Consider the following 20,643-nt stretch of genomic DNA (forward strand, 5'->3'; position numbering starts at 1 on the left):
AAAGAAGGGCTTTGATGTGTTTAGAAAGCATCGTTGACTTTAAGCCTTGGCAGAATGGAAGGAAAAATATGTGAGGAAGTGTATTATAAGAAATAAAAGTATCTACCCTTAGTTTCCTAAAAACTAGTGTGCAGTTTAGTACTTCTGGTTAACAAAATTATGACAAGAATTGCATTTCAAGCAACTTTTTTTATAACTTTGCCACTGTTTATCATTTGTTATCTTAATTTCTTCACTCTCTATGCTACATATGATAAAAAAAGTTACACTAACATTTCTTTTCTGGAAATTCATGTAATTAGATGTGTGTTGTGTACTTGTTTTATTGAGCTGTTAACCTACTTATGGGCTTAACATCAGAGAGAGAAATTGGTTTTTTCTCATCTAAACTGAACTGTCAGCTTCTCTAGGGGCTCTTCTGCTTTGTTTTTAAGCCGTCTTTCTCGACAGGTGCCTACTTTCCTCCAGTCCACAGAGGAAAATTCCATTAGGGATCTTGTCATTGCCCGTACTAAAACCGCATCTGCAGGGTCCTCAAATGGTACTCTGCAAAAAGAACAAAGCAAGTCCATTTCCTGAACATTTCCAAACCGCTTCAGAACCAATTTACAATACACACTCTCTGGAAAGTGAAAGTAGCAGTCATGACGACACTGAGAGGGAGGATTTAAAAATTTAACATTTTCAGAAGGTTTTCTTCTACCAAATTTAAGAAAGCAAAACAGAATGAGGAAAGGTCAGAGTCATGGGATTCTATTTGAAAAAAATCATGCTATAAATTATTTAAAAAACATTCATAGTAGACTTAAAATATTTCTTTGTTTTCATTTTTTTCCCCACAGAAGTTATAATTGTATACTTTTAATGCTCAGATTCAATGGACATGATTCAAGTGGTTTGGTACCCATTAATGGAAATGCACATTTATTTCCCTGTGGATCTCTTCACTAGCCCAACAGCAAATTCCCATTCTCCAAGCTCTGAATGCAGATCACTGGGAGCTTGTGTCTTGTACCCTGCCACAGCTGCAGGCTGGCAGAGAAAAGCAGCAGATTCACATCAAAGCAGCACTGACAAGGAACAAAAACCTTCCCACTCACAGACAATATGAAAACTTCATCTTGTAAGAACTTCAAGGTGTCCCTGCAGTAACACAGGGACAAAGCCACAGGACTGTAGCCACTGAGTATAATACACTGTCATGCAAAGGCACCGGGCAAAGCCTCAGCATTTCCATAAATAAGACTCAAGGTAGTGTACATCCATTCCATCAATGAGGACAGCTAACTGCACTGAAGGCAGGTAAGAATTAATTTTTCAACAGAAATTAGCTTGATTTTTAAAGAGCTGTGCTCAGAGAACTGTTAAAGGCTATTATATGTAGGCTCTTATTCCTTTAATGCATTTTTCAAATCTTTTCATGTGTAAAGCTAGAAAGTAAAGCCAAGCCTGATACCTAACGTTTGTAAATCTATTCTTAAAAAGTCTGCATCTAAAATTTCATCACATTAAAATGTAACCTTTCTCCTGTCTCAATCCAGACACAGAGATAAAAGTTTTACATTTATTTCTATGATTTTGAAACTGAACAGAATAAAAATAACATCACATACACACTAAAAAAGTTTCGTTCTACAAGTCATAACATTTTCCAGAGTGTATTTTTGAGCAGCCAGTGAGGAGAACATTTTCTGGGACATAATACAGAACAGCAATTCTGATGCTGTAATACTTTGGGCTGCTTTTTCTAGTGACCAGTGTTTGATCTTACAAATAAATGGCATTTTTATGTACCCATTTCCAAATGTGGAACACCTTTCAATACTAAATTTTAGACAACAAACCTGGTGTAGAGTTGCATCTGTATTGAATACAAAGACCTGAAACTGTTTCAAAACCTTGTTTTTACTGGGTATTTTCTCTAGTCAGGGTATTTTTAGGCATGGGAAGAGGAACTCAAATACTTCAGAGATGCAAAAGGAAGAAGACACTGAAAACATGACTTACTTATTTGTGTTGTTTCCAAATTCATGACCTATAACAGAAAGTTCAAATTATGATGTTAATAACTGTGCAGCAATTTGAGTAGCTGAGAATTGATTGCTATCCTAATCCTAAATTGCATGTTCAAATTAATTGAAAACTAGCACGTGATTGGAAATGTTTAAGATAATATTTTATTAAATTACTACAGAAGCAAATGTTTGCTGGGTTTTAGGTGTATGTCATTTTCAGTTTCTTGTATTTTATTTCCTATAGACATACATGTTTAGGCTTTCTTTTCTTTCAGAGAAAATGATGCCACTGTGTATGTGTATGATTGCAGGGTAGGGATAAAGACAGCTGCCTGCCTGCTTTGATAATCATCAGCAAAACAAATGATTAAATACACTTAAACGATCCTTTTCCCAACCTCTTCAAAATCATTGTTAAATACGGTGCTTTCAGTTTTACTATCCTGCTACATAGATTTTAAAAAACTTGCATCTCAGGGTTATCTTTTCCTGAGATTCTCCTTGGGGTTGCTGTTCCCCAAGGTAATAAGGTTTTCCCCCAGGGTTGCTGTTCCCTGGGAGTTTCCTCGGGGTTGCTGTTCCCAGAGGTAATAAGGTTTTTCGTCTTCTCTTTGCCCTAAGTGTTTCACACCAGAGGTAGAGACGACAAGCTGAGTCTGCCAGTGCATGTTTCCAAGGTTGTTTATTCTTCATTATCTCAGTTCTTTCTCAGCTCTGCGAGGCCTCCCTGGCAGGGTACCTTATCTTAGTTCTGTCTCAGCTCTGCCAGGCCTCCCTGGCAGGGTACCTTATCTTAGTTCTGTCTCTGCTCTGCCAGGCCTCCCTGGCTGGGTACCTTATCTTAGTTCTTTCTCAGCTGTGCAAGGCATCCCCAGCAGAGCAGGACACGCGGCGGACTGGGCGGATCAGAGAGCCCCGCACCTTATGTACAGTACCCCTGACCTAACCACTGTCTGAGACGTATTTTTTATTTACAAAATTGTACCAATGCCCACTACCTATGCTAACGTCATTTCTACTCTAAACCAATCCTTGAGATCCAACTCAGCAGAAAATGGGGGATGAGAGCAAGAACAAGGAAAACAGGGGCCACTCCCCATTTCCTCCATCTTGCCTCTTCAACCCCATATACTGAGAATCCTAGATTCTACATTTACATTCTATGATAAACTAAATACTACTTATTTTGAATTCTCTCAGCTTGTGATTCTTCATACAATGTGGGCATTCACTCCCATGGACAGGGATCAGAGGCAGTGTCCTCCTGGGCTCTGTGTGAGGCTGGTTGACCCCCTTGTACAGATCCCAGACCCCCCTGTCCGGTCTCCAAACCCTCCAGGGTGGCCAGAGGGATGTTCTAGACTCCAACACTTGCAGATATTTGATTACTTTCTAAATTTCCATCTACAATATTTAAAATGCTACAATTTCAGTTATCTATGCACAATGGTGGTGTTTTTATCTTTAAAACATCCAAAAGGCTGCCAAGATTTGTGTGGGTTCTGGATTGTGATACAATTCTCACGGTTCCAGGTGGTAATCACCTGCTTTTTTGTGCCAGGATCATGCTGTCTTCCAGATCTGAATGTTTTAAGAACACTAAAAATTGCTTTATATGCTATTATAAGACATCATTAAAATATTCTCAGCTTGGAAAGCATAAAGGAGTCTGCTTACAAAACCAGGCAAGATACATAAAATTTAGAACACTAGAAGAAAATATTTTCTTCAAGAGATTACCTTGTAAAAGCACTAGAGGGCATCAAAACTCTATGATGCTGATCACTGAGCATTAGAAGTGTATTGAGACATTTTAAACATAAGGAAAACGAAACACAAGACTCATACTGACAAAAAAAATCCAGTTATCTTTAAAGACAATTCTGTAACTACAGGGTGTGCCCAGAATTTATCAGCCACAGTACTCTCAGTAGAAGGATTCATTAGTTGCCTGCTGCTGCTACGACTGCTTACTTTAGAAGCAAACCAGCTGAGTTCTTGATGCTTTTATATTTTATTACTAAAACAAATAATGTTTTATCAGATGAATGAAAAAAAAGATTCTCATTCAAATTACTTAGAAATGTATGCCTTTTTTCGAGTATTATAAATACCTGAGGGCATTATTGGTCTTGTGGCTGGTTGAGTGCCTCTGCTGGATCCCATTGCAGTCCCCAGGGGTGTATCCACTCTCTTCCCAAATGCTATTGACTGCAGGACCCAAGCCCTCTTGGGACTGTAGAGCTGAAGCGCCAACTCCCTTTCTCTTTGTGTAACTACTGTTAAAAGGGATGTAAAAAAATGAATTTTATTTCCATCAGTTGAAAAGACAGCATACAAAAGGTGATTCATATATTTTCTGTGCAGTTTTAAAAGTGATGTTAATTCACCATGGCAATTCAAAGTGGGAATATGGAGTGATACTTTCTAAAGCATTAGGGTGAAGCCGTGTACAATTAAGTACTTTCTTCTGAGTGCTGTAGGATCAGAAGTTTGAAATGAAGATGCTAGAAAGCAAGACTTTTCATGCTGCTTAAATGAGATCTCCTGCAGAAGTCAGTAAAGATTTGGAAGTGTCTTCACGAATAGCAAAAACAAGTCTGGGTTTAAGGCCAGTTCAATCCCCGCTGGTCAATTACAGAGAAAACACTAGGAGTGCAATCAAAAGAAAAGTTTAAAATTTTCCTATTTTGCACTTATAAGAGAAATAACTTTCATTTTTAAACATATAGTATAAACATAAACATAAAATAGTTTGAGGCTGTTAAATCAAATTGGGGATGCTAGCTTCAATTTTATGAACCTTATACTAATCTAGTATTTCAGCTATGGAACAGAAGTCAGCTAAACTTTTAGAACAAGTAACTGGCAGAAGCACTTTCAACTCAGGGAAGTTTTGGAGTCATGGTGTCTAGGGGACCAATTAGGAAGGAACTGCAGTAGTCATGCCTGAAGGTAACAGAACATGAGCACGTATCTTGTGTGCAGGAGAAAGCCAGGACTGTGCTGGTAATGTTCTACAGATGGTGAAGAAGCTTTGTAATGTTTTAGAGAAATAGTTCACTAAATAGAAAGTCCAGGATACAGCTTGATACAAATTACAGCCTCAAGTCTTAATCCAGGGCTGATTACAGTAGAACTGTATTTAGGAGATGAAGTCCAGGAAGTTTCATGGAAGTGTTTCTAGACATGTAAGTACAACATGTATTTTTCAGCACATTAAGCTTCAGTCATCACTCCCCAGTCAACAAGTGATGTTTAGTACAGCCTGACAGGTGTGCTAAGCACCGGTGTAACACTGAGCAAGTGCTCAGGACAGGGGAGGGACCTGTGCAAAATGACTGTGAGCAAATGGGCCCCTGGTCAGATGCAGCAGCTCCTCATCGACCCTGGCCCCTGCTGGCTCCATCCCCAGCTTTCCTTCAGGACAGCTGCACAGCCTCCAGCATCTGCAGGTCTCCTGCACCTGCCTTGCTCAGGCCCTTGCAAGAAGGTACTGGCTTTTCCTTGCTACTTCCTTATAGAGCTGAGGTAGGAATCAGCTACTTTCTCAGTGCTCTCCAATAGTTTTCAGTCCTGTCACTCACACAGTTCTCCAAACACCAGAGAAAAAAATCACCAAAGGTGATTTTCTGGGTACATTGTGGAATGTTTATGGAGTCACTGATTTAAAATCTGGCTATTGTTAAGACACTTTTTTTCTGTAGAATTTACAGTAGTCAAGCTGTGAAAGATCTCTTGATAACTTGTGAATATTTATTATATTTGAAAGCTTGGTCTGCATTTAGTTCATCTAGAAATGTGCATATAGATACTTAAACTGTACAGAAATATGCAGATAGCTCAGGATATTATCCAACCTAAGCAAGCACACTCACCCATGTGAATGTACCTGTCTGAATGCACAGAGGTAGGCACATGTTTCTAAGCTTCTATATTTACCCAAATAGACCAAGATATAAGAAAAGCCAACACAATTTAAAAAGAAAAATCAAAAACACTTGACAAAGTGTTCATGTCATGCAAACTCTTTGGCTTGATCAATCTTACAAAAACCAGGTATCATGTTCATTAGCTCTCTTTCTCTATCAACAAATGCATGCAAAAGAACAGACAGTATAACTTCACCTATTGCTCCAAACTGGTTAGACTCAAAGTGTCAATGATTTGTGAGAGAGGAAAGCCATCCTTACCTTTCCTGTCAAGGAGCTGAACTGAAGGAAGGGAGTGGATCACATAGAGCCGGTAGTCTGGATCGTATGCCAGAGGGTTTTGGAACAGGTCTGCAAAATGTATACAGAAAAAAGTCACAAAAACCAAACCAAGCAAAACAACAACTTTTCAAGGCAGGAAAATTAAAGGTCACTAGGAGCCAAAGATTTTGTACAAAATATCAAATTAAAATTGTTCTTAGGCTGGGTAAACAAAGCAGTGAAATTACTGATCTAAACATGGACTGCAGGAACTAACTTACTGCAGAGTATGCAAAATACCACAGGCAAGAACTGAGCAAAGGTGTCATCAAGCACTCCAAACCTTTAAAGCTTTTTTCTATTTTTAATATCTACAGAAACAAATACTGAAGTGTTTGCCTTTGATTTTCTTACATATTGTTAGGTAATGCCTATTTTAAACAGCAATGGTCTGTTAGGTGTGACAGTTTAAATGTAAGATACAAAATTTGTGGGAGGATGGAGTTATTAATATCAGATGAGCTTTAGGACACCTAAGACTTTGTCAGAGCTGATAAAAGGCTGTATCCCACGGCTGCAAATACACAGCCTTCTGATATTTTGACCATTGATAGGTTGGAAAACTCAAGAAATGTAAGAGAGAAATATTTCAGAGGGCCTAAATTCCTGAGAACTTGGGTCCCAGTTGCTTTTCTTGAGATTGGAGATACCAAAAGCCCATTAGCAACTTGGCTAAAATGTTTATGTTCAGCTCCACGTTACCTGTATAACCAAACCTTTGCAACACAGAGACAGGTATCAGCACTGTGCTGCTGCTGTGCCAGGAGTGGAACATTAGCCTAGCTCACATGCCAAATCAGTTTTAGTGACAGCGATATCTGAGACTGATTAAAATAGAAACTGGCTCATTCACAGATGAGCTAATAAACAAGGAAGTGTTGTGGAGTGGGGCCACTTTTCTAAATAAAAAACATAATAATGCTTTTTATCTCCTTATAAAAATGCTGGTCTTCTAAGACAGTAAAAATATCAGGAGGCTGTCACCTTGAGACCACAGCAGGGAAAGAAATCTTAAATTAAGAATTTTTACAACTACTGCTATTGTCTACAATTATCTGTTTTTCTGAGGAGAGGCTGTGGCTAATACTTGCTCTAGGGTAAAAAAATTGTCATTTTAGCAGTTAGGGAGAGGAAGATGGTATTACAGAAGCAAGTAAGAGATAGTAGAAGAAAAAAAGTCTGAAAATATTCCACACAGATTTGTAAACTACAAGATGCATTTTTATGTTCTTCAGGACAAATATGACTGCTGAATGGGCTCAGTGCTTGATGGGGTTTAGCAGGTATTTTGAAGATGCAACGAGGCTACAACGAGCATTTGTCCTCTCCTACATAGAGAACACCTGTTCATGTATTCAGAAGAGAACCTTTAATTCTTTAACCATTTTTTTAATGGCTGTACTTAAAATTAGTAAGACACCCACAAGGTGGCAGCAAAAGTAAGTTCTAGTTTAACGATTTTTTTTCCTAGAAAGTGTTAATCAGAAAGAATATTTTGTATGTATCTGGTAAGTCAGTCCTTGAGTCAAGAAAATATACTACAGCACTCCAATGAGAAAAATGTTTCAGAAATATCTCTAAAAGCAGGTATATTAGGTAGTGGAATAGAATAAAGTATCAAGAGAGATTTTTCCAAGGCACAAACCAGGTCTGATGTTAAACACTTGTGAGTCTGGATGCTGCTTGGACTACGTCCCTGCTCAACAACACTGATTTGTAGGTTTGTTTAAGAGAATGTGCATTTTTCTACTACTCATTTTTACAATAAATTCAACCATTGCACAGATCAAGATGGTTTTGTTTTACAAAACATCTGGGATCAATTCCTGGCTGAGATATCTACTTTCTTGTCAAGGTCATGTAATTTTAGTTCTACAAATTAGGATAATGCTTTCTTCCTCCCCACTTTTGTCTGTTTTCTCTATTTGGAGTGTAGGAAAACAGTGTGCCTGTGCCACATGGGGCAGAAACACAGAGAACAAGAGAGGTTTCTGAGGTCTAGCAGCGGGATGTTATCAGCTGCGGACAATAAATCAGTTGAGGCAATTTACAGAGGACACAACAAAAATCTTGGATTCCAAAAGGGAGATGTGAGCACAAGGTGAGCCCATAAAGAAACACTCTGAATGTCCCAAAAGGCTGCAGTTGTGAGCAGCATGTGCAGTAAATCTTTTGAACTGAGTGTCTTCCCTAGACACCTGATGAAGGATGGTTGTTATGCTACACATCCAGTGCAGGGCTGTGGCTAAAATCACAAGAGAGCCTTCAGGAAGAGAAATGCAACATTTTGGCAGCTGGATGCTACTCCTGAAGTGAACAATAATAGTGTGTTTTAATAGTTCTATTGTCCCCAAGAGCTACAAAATCATAAAATGTTGTTAAGCATCCAGGAGCTCTATTGAAGGCTAGCACGTGATTTTTTTTTCAAATCAGATTGGCAATAAAAAAGATCTACCTCATAAAAGTGAGAAGTCTTACTGGTTTTGTTTTATAAAGGCGAGTTATGTGCACAGCCCTTTTCAAAGCTACATAATGCAAATTCTGCACCCATTGAATATTTATTAATATTGCAAGAAGGCAGATAAATGATATAGTAATATGATATATAGGATATTACTTTTTAAAGTTTTTTTGTTAATTTACTGATTTAATTTACTTCAAATATGGCAGGGCATTTTATTAAACCGATAGAGACCTGTTAATTGGAAAATTCATTATTATGAAATCCCCTTGAAGCAAACACATGACAATTTTTTTCATGACTGCAAAGGTCAAGAAGGAATTACTTTAACGTTATGGTTATTAAGGTTGTTAAGTTTCTTCCACTGATTACTGTTTACTCTTGTACAAATCTTTGACCTAAACAACATCTTTTTTTTTTAATTAGGGTAGATCACTATATTACATATATTGTTTGATTGTTCTTTCAAACACTTCCTTTTCTATGGTGCTGGCCAGTCCAATTTGCATCCAATTTTCACTGTGCCTTTGTAGCTGCCATTTATAATAACTCAGCAGCACTTTAACTATCTGCTATGTATTTCCCACAGATGGTTGCAACAAGCACAACAAACTTCCTGTGCTTGTTGAAGCTCCTTATTAATTTGTAGAGCTAACATTCAATTCAAATGACTGCACCATTCATACATAGGATGTCTCTCCAGACACTGCCTAATCACTTCAAACAACTGCATTCTTAAATGGACTAATTTTTCCATCTTGCATATAATGAAAAGAATTTCAATAGTTTGGCTGGCATGTTGTCTTCCTAAACACTTGATTTGTTTTTCTTAGTTTTGGGCCATGGTCAAGTTCAATAAAAAGTTTAATTTTTCATTCATGTTTCCTTTCCCACAATCACACATTCAGTTTTCTGAATGCTTAAGGAGGTGTTATGGCCTGGTGACATTCTGACATCCACCTCCTTAACCATGCCACCAAGGCACGAAACTTGTTTGCTGTCTTATCCAAACACAAAGCATTTGGCATGACCTATGTTGACATTCCTTTAGGAATCATGGAAAAAGACTGCTTATATTTGCACTTTCAATATCTTAATAGCATATAATCCTACCTTCCCTGGAGTCTACTTGCTAAATTGTAGCTTAGTGGCGCCAACACTGTCTTGTATAACTTCATTTGAAATTTCAGAAGTGGTGCTATTTTCATTTCAGCCAGTGTATGTTCCTTAACAGACACTGTTATGAATAATACTTAAAGTACATTTATTGTTACACTCTAGAAATGCACAGTCTGCCAAAAGGATGCAGAAAGGAAGTTCTATAAGCAAGAGAATTAATGAGGCAGGAATTTGGATTCTATAACCTGTCACTCACACTCTCAGCAGCAATAACACCCATTTTTCAGGTCTCTCTATGATAATTTCACCCTACTCCTGCGTTCCATTCCAAAGAGGCAGCTGTAAACTGCTTAGACACCCTCCAAGCTATTCATCCAAGCTACTGGCAGCCAGCAGCCCAAAAGTTAACTTCTGAACTCACTTAGCAGTTTCTCCTCAGCTGAGGTACTGTTTGTGGAATTTTCATGTCTTAGAGATCTCTTTCTTCTGTCAAATTTGGCTGAAATTGCTAACTAGCTTCGAAAGCTATTGGCAAATGAAATAGAAATAGACAAGAAACATCCTGATAAAAAACTAAAAAGTTAATCTAACTACTACTTGCTGTTCTGCAAAATAAAAACAGGGTATTACTTAGAGTCTGCAAGCTTATCATTCCTTTCAATTCCTTCACTGTTTTGCCAAGTTTTTTTAGCTCGTTGTTGTGAAGAAAAAGAGTCTGTAGTGAACATAAGTGTTTCAGAGCACCTGAAATAAAATAAAAAAGAATTAATCATTCTGACCATAGCTGCCATTATTAGAACATTATTTTGCTATTCTGTACACTGATTTTGGTATTTTAGCTATCTATCTATGCTTGTGTTTTGGTAACACATTGCATGAGATGTTAATTAAAACCATAAACTACAGATATTTCAATATCCTTTTCACCTTTCTAGTCACATCCTTTAAGCACATGCCTATCTTTTTTCATTCCAATTTTTTCCATTTGTCCACATCATCCTTGCATCAACAAATCAGCCTCAACTGCAACCTCTCTTCTACCTCCCTGCATTCCTCCTATGTCCTTGTAATCTTTGGTTATTTCACTTCCTTTTACCTTGATGAAATATTACGCTTGCCTCACAAACAATAGTCCATCCCTAATACTACCTTTGCCTCCCAAGTAATACATAGTGAATTCCTTAGAAAATAATTCCATTTCAAGTATTTATTGATGTATTAAAAAGTTATTACAAAATATTGTTTTGATTCAGACTGTGTTCACATCCTCACAACACATCAAAACATCAGACATCTCATTTTCCAAATTATATACATTTCTCTACTAATGATACCCTTCTGTTTACTCATATTATCATCTGTGTTGTCTCTTGTATCCATGTTTATGTCTTTCAAAGATACAGTTTGCTTGAAATCTCACAGAAACTAATCAACATCATTTCTCATCCCACCATTTTATAGGGACAGGAAAAAAAAAACAATACTATCATTTAAAATGTCTAAAATATTTAGAAATTTATTATGCTTTGGCCTATTCATTCACAAATTTACAACTCTCATAAAGCCATTTTAATATACAAGGGCAAGCAAAACTAAAATAGAAGTATAAGACAGATGCATTTGAAAAATAAACCAAGTTTGGCAGTAACTTTGCAAAATACTTCTGGTTATAAATTCTTAATATTAAATATGATCATGTAAGATCAAAAACATTTCACAATTGCCTAACCTAAAGTAAATGACATTTCATCCTTTACACCAGAATAAACACATCACCTTATTGCCACTCAAGTATGCTGGAAAAATTAAATATCTACTAATTAACATGTATTAATTATGCAGACATAGTAGTTTTCAACCAATAAGTTACTTGCTGTCATCCAGTTTTATAAATTTGAATGCCAATACAGAAAAAAAGAAAGTCTAGGCCCCTGCTCAAGAACCTAAGAAGGAAAGATTGGTACCTGATATATCTGTCAGCTCATTATTGTTGAGATAGAGTTCAGTCAAGTAATAGTTTTTGATCAAGAAGGTTAAATCTTGGATCTGAAATAAAAGTTAGGCAAACTGTTATATGTCACTCTGAATGTAGTGTTGGAGAATTATAAATGTGGCCTCTTGAAAGCCATTTAACCACAGGTAGGTTCTTGGTTTAAGATTTCTCTTGACAGCTGAACCTTCATTAGAAATACTAATTACAAATCAAATACAAGCAGTACAGCCTTAACTAATTTTTTGAACTACAGATTTAATGTTTGTATTTGGAAACAGTTTTCCTTGAATGACTGGTCTCCACATTTTCTCTTCCTTCTATTTATATTTGAAATAATTTTTATTGTGAGAAGATCCTTGTAGAGCATAATTCCACAGTGGTTTAAGAATATTTCTGAAATATATCATTGGAGTAAGCCCAGCATCTTGTTATTAAATTATTTTTTCACTAGCAGGTTCAAAGGGCACAAATTTGTTCTAATTTACCAGAAATGCCATCTAATCATATTTAGAGAATTAATTAGAGTTACAGAAAAAAAATCAGTATTTGTACGGGTGTATTCCCAATAAAGAGTTATCTCCAGTCCCTATGGAATCACACCTCCTTGTCATTTTATTCCTGACTTTTTGAATTCTGTGATGAAAAGTAATTTGTTAGGAAAGGGATTATTTCAGACCTTGAATTTTGTCACCGACTCAGAAATAAAAGTGCTTAGCTCTGTGCATTAACAGTGTCTGAAAGCTGGAAGGAACAGCAAAAGATAGAGGTTTTCTCACTCCCTTGTACAGTGGTTTTCCCTATTTTTGGCAAGTTTTGTTTTCAGAATCATCTGAAAGGAAAACTGCTTTAAAGGTGCAGTGGGGATTGTCCAGCCACAGTGCCAGAGAAGCCAACAGAAGACAGACATCAAAATTTGCTTTTTTCCTGATAAAATTATTGAGTACAGAAAAATATGCTCCTCCCATTGAGGCGTTTAAGTGAGATTTTCCATTGGAAAGCCACTGAGTGACTTCTCCATACAAGTTATACACAACAACAAAAGAATGTTCTTTGTTACTGCTTAGGTAGGAAAGTCGTGCAAAACTCCAATTTGTTTATCTTTTTTGATCAGCAAGATCAGTTCTGCATAGTCATCAGGCCATTTCTTCTTTTTCTTTAACGTCCTTTAGCTATACAAGGAAAAGCCATTATACCTGTGATTTTAGTTCAACATTTTAATATATCTATACATTTTCTTTTTTCAAAAACAGTTAGTAGAGATCTTTTGATGAATTGGACATAAGATGCCATATAACTGATGCTAGCCTGGGGCAGCAGAGATACTTGTGCTCTGAAGTGACATGGAATGTAAATTTATTTTTTCTGCTGCTCACAGATCTACTTATTTACCTGAGCAAGCAATTCTGGAGATTTAAGAATTTGGGCTCACTGTGAAAGTCATGTAAACTACTACACAGTAAAATATTCATACCCCATCATCCCTAGAACTGCAGTGCTGCTTCCTGTGCACAGGGAGAAGCTCATTTCACAGACTTTTATGTCACTCTTGTGTGCATGACATCAAAAAGGAGCCTCGACCACCAGCTTGCCAGGAAATACACTATGCATGTCTACAAGAACATAGAAGAAGAGCCATGCATTTCCTGCAGTCCACTCCTGTCCTACAGCCACATCACCCCCTCAGTCTGTTCCAAGAACTGCCTGCTCTAGCTACACTGGAACTCAGGAATTAGCACAAAGCCTCAGCTTCTTAAATACACAACGTTTATAAATCTGATGTGAATCTGAAGGAAAATAGATTCATTTTATACTCTGTAATGTATAAAAAATTTTTCTTCAAATCTGTTATAGTTGACAGTTAAATTAGCCTGGAAATTAAAAATAATTTATTAGCTTGACAATTATATAATACTTTATGTTAGAAAAAAACACAAAAACAATAATCAGGGAATATAGATGCATTGTTCTGCTCTTTAAGTGAATGTCTTATTACCTTATTGTTGTTAATCCACAAATACTTTAATCTGCGAAACTGTGATAGACTTGGGACATTTCTCAGTCCTCTGGTGGAAAATAAAGAGTAACAAACTTCTTAACATTAATAATGCTTAGTATTGTTATAAATATCTAAATTGCCCATAAATAATAATATACAAGAACTAGACAGGCACACTTCCTTAGAATTTATAGCAGAGAAAGACACAAAGAAAAGATGGCAGAGAGTGCACTCTGCACACCTGCAAGCACAACAAGGCAGCAGGTGGTAAAGAAACAGGAACAAAATAAGTGATGCATTAATTGCCTCTCCATAAGAGCATGAGTTATGAGTCTGAGTCACATGTGCTTTGCAGTTTGTAGAAATCCTGCTCAGAACACAGGAGGAGAAGTTTGGCACCCTGGGGACATGAAGCTAAAAGGAAAACTGCTTTGAAGGTGCAGTGGGGATTGTCCAGCCACAGTGCCAGAGAAGCCAACAGAAGACAGACATCAAGCATGACATGTGCTTTTTAAATTATTTTTCATATTAGTGTGTATTGTGAAATATTTTGCCTTTTTTCCACTCCTGTCCTGTTCTCATCGAAACTTAGTATATCCACTGAGGCTGAAATGATATTCCACTTGCTAGTATGGTTTTATGTTAATTGTATATCTAGTACTTTGAGCTTGCTAGTGTACTATAAATAAAAAATTACCTACTGATTAGAAAATATTAGTGAGCTGCCAAGTGATTTTAACTAATTGCTCTTCTTTATTTTCATTGCTATAAATAAATGTTCTTAATTTCCACTAGAAAAATTATAGATTACTCTTACCTGACAATTTTTAATTGCCATAATAAAAATTTCTTTGTGGATTTTAATGTGTTGCAAGATGAAGGCCAGTGTTTCAGAAAGTAACAGGACTGATAAAAATTAACCTCACATCATCAGACTGAAGGTGTGTTTGTTTTCCAACTGTGATATCTGGTCTCTATCTTTCTATGTTGTCTTTTTATTTCTTGGGGTTTTTTTGCTCCAACACACCCTCCAGGTACAGACAAAGGGAGGGTGGATGCCTTTTCTCATCTTCCTTTCACAAATGAAAAGTCTGTCAAGAGCAAACCCTACAAAGTGGAGGTTCTGTACTTTTAGTCCCTTGTGTGACTGAAAATCAGGTTATCCTCTCATGTTGTTACTTCAAACTGTTTATTTGGCTTCCTCAGAGAAGCCATAAAAAACAACCCTGCAAATACATACTTAATGTGTCTGCTGTCCCAAGTAACAGAAAAAGACATTACTGCAAGTAGAAGGGACAAGCAGATGGCTGTCGACAGGACATAAAGAGCTCCTACAGAGCTCCTATCTAATTCCCCTGTGCATCCCTGAACTACATTTCAGATAGCAAAGCCAACATTTCTTAGATTCTTGGTCACTGCCACTGTATAACTAGTTTACAGCTTTACATTTAATAGGCTTTACTCCCTGTCTAGCAACAGCCTCATTTTGACTATCTCCAAGCTTCAATTTGTTGGTTTTTTGGTTTGGTTTCTTGGTTGTTTTGTTTTTTTTTTTTTCATATTAAGGCATTTAATTTGCCCCAGGTAGAGCTTAATTCCTCTAACATGTTAAAAGGGCCTGTTTCTTTCTAGATGCCTTCCAGACTTTGTATGTCTCTTATAAAGTGATCATTCTTGGCCTGCAGCACTCTTTTTTTACCTACTGCTAAGATGATCAGTTTTCCTGGGATGACAGCTTTCAGTGTCCAAAATACATTGTTTCATATCCCTTTAATAGTAGTGGTTTAAAAATATAAACTCATTCCCTCTTCTTTGTTTGACTTTAATTTTTTTTTCCATTTTCCTATTTCAGCTAGCAGAAAAACATATCAAATCAACAATAAAGGAGGCATGATTTGATACTGAGCTTGGCTGGGGTTCAAGTTTATATAAACTGATACAGAGTAAAAGGAGTTCACTTCTATCCAATCATGAAAGAATCCATCTTGCATCATCTTTACCAAAATGGTTTAATGGGAAGACAGATCACTTCTGTATCTGCCATGTGAACATTTCTTTGTATTCTATACCAAAGAAAATACTTGAAAGCCAATGAGGGCACACATTTAAGCATTTAAAAACAGAAAATACATCAATTAAGACTATATACACTGTCTTAATTCTTTACATGTGTGATATAATAATTGTATTTTTCAGAAAGTATGTATATATGCACCTTGTAGTTTTTTCATTATTTAAACTTCTCCCTTAAATTTTACCTTTTTTCTTCTAAAATGCACATTTAAAAAAAATTGACAGTAATTATATGTTTACCTCACAAAGTATCAAATACTTTCTCAGTCTAAATCAGGAGATGTGACAAGGAATTTAAACATATTAGTGAGCACATTTGGATTTTCAAGACAGTTTGCTTTCCACTAAAAACAGACTAGACAACACTGAAATTCCTTAATTCCTTTACACCTTTTTTTTTTTTTTTTCCACTTATTGGACCAAGAGACCTTGAAAACCTTTTCTCTGAATTATTAAACTACATTAGTTTTTCTATATGCTATCAACCATGTGAGCAGTGGATGCAGTTGTGAGGCTGCAGACAGGTATGCAACACTTGGAATTGTGCCCTGGCCAGAAATTCAAAGCATGCTCTCCCAAAACTTTGAAGTGTGTCCTGTCATGCATCCATCCCTCTATGGCAGCCTCTCAGCATGTTCATGCTACAACATACACCTCTAACAACCTAGATCACCCACAGGTTCTGAAAGCTTTGCCTTCCTTCACTTAGCACATCATCTTCTCCTCATCTGCCCTACATCTCAAGCTGTTTCATAAAGCTCTCAGAGGAGATCAGCTCTCTCATCAGTACTGCCTACCCAAAATAAGTGTTCTTGTGCTTGTGTTCACTTAATGTTGCCCTGCCCTCCCTTCAGTTCTTAGCAGTACAGATGCAGGTAATTTTAAAGGTGGTGCCACAGAGTTTTGCTATTGCAGTAACACATTTCTTCAGGGAGGTCAGAAATTTGGCAGTTAGACTGGGCAGGTCCCTTGTTGTTTCATTTGCCTTCTTGATACTCCTTCCACCCAGCCTTACGAGCCTGTTGGAACAGGCAGAGATCAGCCCATCAAGTCTCACTGCTCTGCTCCCCATGGCAGAAATTCATGCACAGCTCTGTGAACTCGCACACCCTCAAGCAACTCTGGGTTGCTGGAGACAGATTGTGTATCTGGGGATGAAGCTGATAGCTGTGAGCACAGTGCTGCTGTCAGTGCACCTTCACCGTGTCTTCACTCACACGTATGGACCACGTAAGAACATGATTTACTGGTATTTCACATGTAAATGATGTTCAGAGAGTTCCTGATACAGAAAGCACAATGAAAGATTACCATTCACTCTGTGCTCTACTTTTAGTAAAAGTCAAAAGAAGAAACTTTTACTTACTGTCTAGCCAGATACAGTGCTACGACATCCACATTGTTCTTGTAGCCACAGATCTTCAGCTGGTTTTCTATTGCCTGACAGTAACAGTATCTTTGTCAGTGTAATATGCTGCATCACTATGGATTCATTACATTGTAACAGATGTGAACTCAGTGTCTAAAGTAACATGCAACCAAATTAATACATGTATCACAGCACCTTGTAAACTGTTACACAGTCCAAGAGAGATAAAGATGTATTAAATTTCCAGTCTCTATTTCAAATTGATAAAAATACTTTAGTGATTAGGCTACACTTACACTAATTTTCTTTTCTTACAGAGAATCATAGTTGGTAGACATGAAGTGACAAATTAACATATGTTAACCGGAGAATGGGCTTCTCAAGCAGGTCAGCTAACCCAGGCCTTGAGATGAACAAGGAAACTCCTTACTTTGCATTACAGTTGCAACTTTATTTTATGCAGCTTTACTTTAAAACTGTGTACATGACCTTTTAGAACTACGCATCTAGAAAACTCTCCTTGTACATTTAACATTGAAAAATGTAGACGATTTTTTGTTTTCAGAGTATTACTGATGTCTCATAACTTGCAAAAGCAACAAAACCCATTAACATAAGAATTATGGATCTGTCTTACTACTAGCTGATAAAAACTAGAATGTGTATCAGAAAAAAAATGGGTTTGCTACACGAGCTATTGTGCCCAACTTAATTATGACCACTATTGTTTAAAACACAAAATTGATACAATTTTACAAGTACAAAATGGCTTGGAAGCACTGACAGGCATGTAGAGAGTGGCCTGTATTGGCTGCACAACCACTCCAGCGTGTTGTGTGTGTACTAAACTCACACAAAATAACTTGCAAATGGGTGGCACTCTCTGACCAGCGGCAGGCAGGCACAGGCCGCCTCTTCCACACAGCGGCTGTGTGGGCCTTTTGCCCAGAACTCGGCACGGCCAGCTGTCATCTGCAGCTGTCGGTAGGGGAAAGATTGGCATAAATGGCCATAGTTTTGTTTCTACACGTGCAAAATCTGCTCACGGAACACCAAGTGCTCTCTGGAGAAAAGCAGCTGTGAGGCACCCCAAGTGTGCCGCTGTCAGGCCCGGCACTGCGGGACACGCCGATGGGGAGTGCCGTGACAAGGGGAAGGCACCTACGGCACAGAGCACCAACGCCGGGTGCCGCGTTCCACAGGCAGGAAGGCTTTGCCCAAAGATTCGTAATTCGCATATCCCCTTATGAGACATCTCATCCTCTCCCCACCCTGCAGCCCCGTCCTGTCAGCCCCTGCTCTCCCCGCAGCACCGCGCGGCCGCCGGGGCCCGCAGGGCTCAGGCTGCTCGGCCCCTGCCTAGGAAGGACAGGAGGGACTGCTCCGGCTCTCGGAGCATCCCAGCCGCTCGCCGCCGCCCCGGGGCCAGGGGGGAGCAGAGCACCTTCCGCCGCCGCGGGAGGACGCAGCGCGCCTCGCCTCGGGGTGCGGCCGCGGTGCCGAGCAGAGCGGGAGGGCGAGGCCCAGGCCGCTGGGGCGGCGCGGGTGCGGCGGGCTGGGCCGGGCCGGGCCCGCCCCGCTCACCTGCCCGCCGGCCGGAGCGGCCGCCGCCATCTTAGGGGCCTGCTGTGGGCGGCCGCAGGGCGGGACCGCGAGACGCGGGCTGGGCTGGGCTTTCGGGGCCAGGACTCCCAGCGCGCTTCTAGAATCCCGGAATCAGTCTAAGAAAGTACCTCCGAGATCAAGTTCAACCTGTGACTGATCACCACCGCCTCAGCTAGATCATGCTACTGAGTGCCACATCCAGTCTGTCCTTAAACATCTCCAGGGACGGTGACTCCACCACCTCCCCGGGCAGCCCATTCCAATGTCTAATCACCTGTTTAGAAGAAACTGTTTCTTCCTCTGGCACAGCTTGACACTATGTCCTCTGGTCCTGTCACTTGTTGCCTGCGAGAAGAGGCCCCCCCACCTGGTTCACCCTCCTTTCAGGCAGTGTAGATAGTGACAAGGCGTCCCCTGAGCCTCCTTTCCTCCAGGCTAAACACCCGCAGCTCCCTCAGCCACTTCTCATCAGATTTGTGCTCCAGACCCTACACCGTCTCACCTGCCCTCCTCCGGATTTGATCCAGCACCTCAATGTCCTTCCTGAACTGCTGGTCCCAGACCTGGATGCAGTAGAAATGGCGTAACACTGAACCGGGAGCCCCAGCCTGGGCGTAACTCAGACAGGGCTTCGTGCTGGGGAAGGAGCTCGATGGCCAGCGAGGGTACCCACACCGGGAGCCAGGACTCGGGGAGCGGTCCTGGGTGGGCCAGTGAGAGACCCTGGCGGGCAATGGCTAAGGGAACCTCTGATACCTCTGGGCTGTCTCCTGGATCATATTCACTCACAACCCAGAAAAAGTGTGCTTGCTTTTTTTTTCTTCTTTTATTTTTAAATTATATTCCTATGGTTTCTTTATTTTTAAGCACAGATCCCATGTCCATGTATGTATATCACAGAATCACAGAATTAATTGGGTTGGATCTCTGAGATCACTGACTCCAACCTGTGACCAAAACCCACCATGCCCTCTAGACTATGGCACTAAGTGCCACATCCTGTCTTTCCTTAAAAACCTTCAGGGACTGAGACTCCACCACCTCCATGGTCAGTCCATTCCAATGTCTAATCACCCTTTCTGTGAACAAATTCCTCCGAAATACATGTCATTTATAAAAAAAAAAACAAAAACCACTTGTGCATTTAATTTACAGCTAATTCACACCGTATGTATTACTCCCTTGCAATTTGCAAATCACCTTGGTGCCTGAGAGCCCCTCTCCCATACTGGCTCCTGGAGTGAGCCCACTGCTGCGACAGTGCCTTGGATTCAGTTTGGCTGTAAAGGAACACAAAATGTTTATGACATCCACATGTGCAAGCAACTGTTGCCATGTTGCTATTTTTATAACCATTTTACTGCATAGCACAAGCTGAAGAATAGAAAAAGCCATTTCCAGTGTGTGTGTGTGCACGCACTCATGTGCAAGTAGGACAAAAGAAAATGTTTGATCAAGCTACAACAAAAATATGTCTGAAAACTTGGAGCTTTATTTAGAATTTAATTTGTGCCGAGTATTCAAGTTAGCAGAAATAGTCATTGTAAATTATGTGTAACTGATATACAAAGAACAAGAGTTGTGTGTGCAAATATATGAATAAGCTGTCCCTCATGGAATTAATTATGTGCATGCCTTTGCTTGTTCAGACCACTGAAGCTAGATGTAGTGTGTATGATGGAGGAATGAAACTATAGTACAAGTATTATATTGCAAATGTCTAATTTTCATGGAAAAAAATTCTGTGGGTGGCTTCCAT

The 20,643-nt window shown here is 39.0% G+C and overlaps 1 protein-coding gene across 3 annotated transcripts; it reads right to left on the bottom strand.

Annotated features, from left to right (window-relative positions):
- Positions 1–295: 295 nt before the first annotated feature.
- On the bottom strand, positions 296–18,943 carry LRRC72 (leucine rich repeat containing 72). Of its 3 annotated transcripts, none has more exons than XM_063411255.1 (9): positions 18,864–18,943; positions 17,277–17,350; positions 13,835–13,904; positions 11,813–11,894; positions 10,479–10,592; positions 6,209–6,298; positions 4,130–4,294; positions 2,008–2,035; positions 296–546 (listed from the first exon to the last, which is right to left on the bottom strand). In XM_063411255.1, the coding sequence occupies exons 1-9, from the start codon at positions 18,891–18,893 to the stop codon at positions 381–383; spliced, it is 819 nt and encodes a 272-aa protein (XP_063267325.1). In that variant the 5' UTR covers positions 18,894–18,943; the 3' UTR covers positions 296–380. The 3 variants fall into 3 exon arrangements, with proteins under 3 accessions (XP_063267325.1, XP_063267304.1, XP_063267314.1); XM_063411234.1 differs by lacking the exon at positions 18,864–18,943 and adding an exon at positions 18,133–18,685; XM_063411244.1 differs by lacking the exons at positions 10,479–10,592; positions 18,864–18,943 and adding an exon at positions 18,133–18,690.
- Between the last annotated feature and the right edge of the window lie 1,700 nt (positions 18,944–20,643).

Source organism: Prinia subflava, chromosome 1 (genome assembly GCF_021018805.1).
Source record: "Prinia subflava isolate CZ2003 ecotype Zambia chromosome 1, Cam_Psub_1.2, whole genome shotgun sequence".
Classification (NCBI taxonomy): domain Eukaryota; kingdom Metazoa; phylum Chordata; class Aves; order Passeriformes; family Cisticolidae; genus Prinia; species Prinia subflava.